This window comes from Onychostruthus taczanowskii, unplaced genomic scaffold, assembly GCF_017590055.1.
Source record: "Onychostruthus taczanowskii isolate IOZ18803 unplaced genomic scaffold, ASM1759005v1 scaffold535, whole genome shotgun sequence".
Taxonomy (NCBI): domain Eukaryota; kingdom Metazoa; phylum Chordata; class Aves; order Passeriformes; family Passeridae; genus Onychostruthus; species Onychostruthus taczanowskii.
The window spans coordinates 11,308-16,858 of NW_024502958.1; the positions used below are offsets into that span (position 1 = coordinate 11,308).

Below are 5,551 nucleotides of genomic sequence, written 5' to 3' on the forward strand. Positions count from 1 at the left end.
TCCGTCCCCATTCCCGGTTCCGTCCCCATTCCCGGTTCCGTTCCCGGTTCCGTTCCCGGTCCCGCTTCCGTTCCCAGCGCTGGTTTGGTTCCCAGTCCATTTCCAGTCCCATTGCTGGTTCCGTTCCCGGTGTCTCGGATCCCGCCGGGAATCTCACATGCACATCACCTGCGGCCTGCAACGAGGAGGACGGGGAGGGTCACCTGCCTCACCTGTGGCCACGCCCACCTGCCCCGCCCTGCCCCGCCCCGCCCACCTGTCCTCCTCGATGCCGCCGCCCTCGGGGTCGCCGCTGTCGCCCTTCTCGGTGTCCCCCTCGCCCAGGTCCATGTCCAGCTCGTTCCCGGTGTCCGGGCGGGTGTAGGCGTAGCCACTGTGGGAAGGGCCAGAATTCCAGGGAATCCCATTGGGAACGGCCCCTGGAATTCCGGGAATCCCCTTGGGAATGGCCCCTGGAATTCTGGGGAGTCATCTCAGGAATGGCCCCTGGAATTCTGGGAATCCCCTTGGGAATGGCCCCTGGAATTCCGGGAATCCCCCTGGGAATGGCCCCTGGAATTCTGGGAATCCCCTTGGGAATGGCCCCTGGAATTCCAGGGAATCCCATTGGGAACGGCCCCTGGAATTCTGGGGAATCCCCTTGGGAATGGCCCCTGGAATTCCAGGGAATGCCCTGGGGAATGGCCCCTGGAATTCCGGGAATCCCCTTGGGAATGGCTCTGGAATTCTGGGGAATCATCTCGGGAATGGCCCCTGGAATTCTGGGGAGTCATCTCAGGAATGGCCCCTGGAATTCTGGGAATCCCCTTGGGAATGGCCCCTGGAATTCCAGGGAATCCCCTTGGGAATGGCCCCTGGAATTCTGGGAATCCCCCTGGGGAACAGCCCCTGGAATTCTGGGGAGTCATCTCAGGAATGGCCCCTGGAATTCTGGGAATCCCCCTGGGAAAGGTCCCTGGAATTCCAAGAATCGCCCTGGGAATGGCCCCTGGAATTCAGGAATCCCCCTGGGAAAGGTCCCTGGAATTCCAAGAATCGCCCTGGGAATGGCCCCTGGAATTCAGGAATCCCCCTGGGAAAGGTCCCTGGAATTCCAAGAATCGCCCTGGGAATGGCCCCTGGAATTCAGGAATCCCCCTGGGAAAGGTCCCTGGAATTCCAAGAATCGCCCTGGGAATGGCCCCTGGAATTCAGGAATCCCCCTGGGAAAGGTCCCTGGAATTCCAAGAATCGCCCTGGGAATGGCCCCTGGAATTCAGGAATCCCCCTGGGAAAGGTCCCTGGAATTCCAAGAATCGCCCTGGGAATGGCCCCTGGAATTCAGGAATCCCCCTGGGAAAGGTCCCTGGAATTCCAAGAATCGCCCTGGGAATGGCCCCTGGAATTCAGGAATCCCCCTGGGAAAGGTCCCTGGAATTCCAAGAATCGCCCTGGGAATGGCCCCTGGAATTCAGGAATCCCCCTGGGAAAGGTCCCTGGAATTCCAAGAATCGCCCTGGGAATGGCCCCTGGAATTCAGGAATCCCCCTGGGAAAGGTCCCTGGAATTCCAAGAATCGCCCTGGGAATGGCCCCTGGAATTCAGGAATCCCCCTGGGAAAGGTCCCTGGAATTCCAAGAATCGCCCTGGGAATGGCCCCTGGAATTCAGGAATCCCCCTGGGAAAGGTCCCTGGAATTCCAAGAATCGCCCTGGGAATGGCCCCTGGAATTCAGGAATCCCCCTGGGAAAGGTCCCTGGAATTCCAAGAATCGCCCTGGGAATGGCCCCTGACTGGGAAAGGTGCCTGGAATTCTGGGGAATCCCCTTGGGAATGGCCCCTGGAATTCTGGGGAATCATCTCTGGAAAGGCCCCTGGAATTCCAGGGAATCCCCTTGGGAATGGCCCCTGGAATTCTGGGGAATCATCTCGGGAATGGCTCTGGAATTCTGAGCCCTGGGGAATGGCCCCTGGAATTCCAGGGAATCCCCTTGGGAATGGCCCCTGGAATTCCAGGGAATCCCCTTGGGAATGGCCCCTGGAATTCCAGGGAATCCCCTTGGGAATGGCCCCTGGAATTCCAGGGAATCCCCTTGGGAATGGCCCCTGGAATTCCAGGGAATCCCCTTGGGAATGGCCCCTGGAATTCCAGGGAATCCCCCTGGGAACGGCCGCTGGAATTCTGGGGAATCCCCTTGGGAACGGCCCCTACAATTCTGGGGAATCCCCTGGGGAATGCCCCTGGAATTCAGGGAATCCTCTTTGGAATGGCCCCTTGAATTCCAGGGAATCCCCCTGGGAACGGCCGCTGGAATTCTGGGGAATCCCCTTGGGAACGGCCCCTACAATTCTGGGGAATCCCCTGGGGAATGGCTCCTGGAACTCCAGGGAATCCCCTGGGGAATGCCCCTGGAATTCTGGGGAATGGCTCCTGGAATTCCGGGAATGCCCCGGGGAACGGCCCCGGAATTCCGGGAGGGGGCTGACCTGATGGAGCGGCAGGTGAAGAAGACGATCCTCTTGAGCCTCTTGTTGTAGAAGAAGTAATTGAAGGACCAGAGGCTGCCGTCCTCCCCGAAGGGATCCGAGTCCAGGTCCGGGTTGTAGCTGGGAACGGGACAGGGGGAAAGTCACGGGAATGGGAAAAGGGGGAAGGGGGAAAGTCATGGGAATGGGAAAAGGGGGGAGTCACGGGAATGGAAAAAGGGGGAAAGGGGGAAAGTCATGGGAATGGGAAAGGGGAAAGGGGGAAAGTCATGGGAATGGGGACAGGGGGAAAGTCACGGGATTGGGAAAAGGGGAAAGGGGGAAAGTCATGGGAATGGGGACAGGGGGAAAGGGGGAAGTCATGGGAATGGGAAAGGGGGCAAAGGGGGAAAGTCATGGGAATGGGGACAGGGGGAAAGGGGGAAAGTCATGGGAATGGGAAAGGGGAAAGGGGGAAAGTCATGGGAATGGGAAAGGGGAAAGGGGGAAAGTCATGGGAATGGGAAAAGGGGAGAGTCACGGGATTGGGAAAAGGGGAGAGTCATGGAATTCCAGGGAATCCCCCTTGGGAATGGCCCCTGGAATTCCGGGAATCCCCTCAGGAATGGCCCCTGGAATTCCAGGAATCCCCTTGGGAACGGCCCCTACAATTCTGGGGAATCCCCTGGGGAATGGCTCCTGGAATTCCAGGGAATCCCCTTGGGAATGGCCCCTGGAATTCTGGGGAGTCATCTCAGGAATGGCTCCCGAAATTCTGGGAATCCCCTGGGGAATGCCCCTGGAATTCAGGGAATCCTCTTTGGAATGGCCCCTTGAATTCCAGGAATCCCCCTGGGAAAGGTCCCTGGAATTCTGGGAAATCCCCTTGAGAATGGCCCCTGGAATTCAGGGAATCCCCTTGGGAATGGCACCTGGAATTCTGGGGAACCATCTCAGGAATGGCCCCTGGAATTCCAGGAATCCCCCTGGCAAAGGTCCCTGGAATTCCAGGGAATCCCCTTGGGAATGGCACCTGGAATTCTGGGGAACCATCTCAGGAATGGCCCCTGGAATTCCAGGAATCCCCCTGGCAAAGGTCCCTGGAATTCCAGGGAATCCCCTTGGGAATGCCCCTGGAATTCTGGGGAATGGCTCCTGGAATTCCGGGAATGCCCCGGGGAACGGCCCCGGAATTCCGGGAGGGGGCTGACCTGATGGAGCGGCAGGTGAAGAAGACGATCCTCTTGAGCCTCTTGTTGTAGAAGAAGTAATTGAAGGACCAGAGGCTGCCGTCCTCCCCGAAGGGATCCGAGTCCAGGTCCGGGTTGTAGCTGGGAACGGGACAGGGGGAAAGTCACGGGAATGGGAAAAGGGGGAAGGGGGAAAGTCATGGGAATGGGAAAAGGGGGGAGTCACGGGAATGGAAAAAGGGGGAAAGGGGGAAAGTCATGGGAATGGGAAAGGGGAAAGGGGGAAAGTCATGGGAATGGGGACAGGGGGAAAGTCACGGGATTGGGAAAAGGGGAAAGGGGGAAAGGCTGGGCTGGGATCCCTCAGGCAGGGCCGGGATCCCTCAGGCAGGGCCGGGATCCCCGGGATCAGGAAGGGCTGGGATCCCTCAGGCAGGGCTGGGATCCCTCAGGCAGGGCCGGGATCCCTCAGGCAGGGCCGGGATCCCGGCAGGGCTGGGATCCCTCAGGCAGGGCTGGGATCCCCGGGATTGGGCAGGGCTGGGATCCCTCAGGCAGGGCCGGGATCCCTCAGGCAGGGCCGGGATCCCTCAGGCAGGGCCGGGATCCCCGGGATCAGGCAGGGCCGGGATCCCTCAGGCAGGGCCGGGATCCCCGGGATCGGGCAGGGCCGGCCCCCGGTGCCCCGTACCTGTAGATGTCACACTCGGCCAGGCAGATCTCCTCATCCACCGCGTCCCACAGCAGCGGCTTCAGCGCCTTGAAATCCTCACGGACCGCCGAGAAGAGGCTGCAGTTCACGGCGTTGACCACCTGAGAGGGACAGGGGACATGGAATGGGGACAGGGGACATGGAGTGGGGACAAAATCCTCAAGGACCGCCGAGAAAAGGCTGCAGTTCACAGCACTGACCACCTGAGAGGGACAGGGGACATGGAATGGGGACAGGGGACATGGAACGGGGACAAAATCCTCTCACATGGCCGAGAAAAGGCTGCAGTTCACGGCGTTGACCACCTGAGAGGGACAGGGGACATGGAGAGGGGACAGGGGACACGGAGCGGGGACAGGGGACATGGAGTGGGGACAGGGGACACAGAGCGGGGACAAAATCCTCTCACATTGCCGAGAAAAGGCTGCAGTTCACGGCGTTGACCACCTGAGAAGGACAGGGGACATGGAGTGGGGACAGGGGACATGGAGAGGGGATGGAGTGGGGACAGGGGACATGGAGAGGGGACAGGGGACACGGAGCGGGGACAGGGGACATGGAGTGGGGACAGGGGACACAGAGCGGGGACAAAATCCTCTCACATTGCCGAGAAAAGGCTGCAGTTCACGGCGTTGACCACCTGAGAAGGACAGGGGACATGGAGTGGGGACAGGGGACATGGAGTGGGGACAGGGGACATGGAGAGGGGACAGGGGACATGGAGAGGGGACAGGGGACATGGAATGGGGACAGGGGACACGGAGTGGGGACAGGGGACATGGAATGGGGACAGGGGACATGGAATGGGGACAGGGGACACAGAACGGGGACAGGGGACATGGAGTGGGGACAGGGGACACGGAACAGGGGACAGGAGACACGAAACAGGGACAGGGGACACAGAGCGGGGACAGGGGACATGGAGTGGGGACAGGGGACATGGAGTGGGGACAGGGGACATGGAAAAAGGACAGGGGACATGGAGTGGGGACAGGGCACATGGAGTGGGGACAGGGGACATGGAACAGGGACAGGGGACATGGAGTGGGGACAGGGGACATGGAACAGGGACAGGGGACATGGAGTGGGGACAGGGGACATGGAGAGGGGACAGGGGACATGGAATGGGGACAGGGGACATGGAGTGGGGACAGGGGACACAGAACGGGGACAGGGGACATGGAGTGGGGACAGGGGACACAGA

General features: G+C 60.3%; 1 protein-coding gene across 1 annotated transcript in view; it reads right to left on the reverse strand.

Annotated features, from left to right (window-relative positions):
- MAF1 (MAF1 homolog, negative regulator of RNA polymerase III) overlaps positions 1-5,551 on the reverse strand; it is a 15,185-nt gene continuing 9,634 nt past the window's right edge. The window contains exons 4-7 of the mRNA XM_041416991.1: positions 4,327-4,448; positions 3,657-3,776; positions 257-373; positions 1-175 (exon numbers count right to left, since the gene is read on the reverse strand). Coding sequence (XP_041272925.1) covers positions 154-175; positions 257-373; positions 3,657-3,776; positions 4,327-4,448 — 381 coding nt within the window. The 3' untranslated portion in view covers positions 1-153. The remainder of the gene's footprint in view (positions 176-256; positions 374-3,656; positions 3,777-4,326; positions 4,449-5,551) is intronic.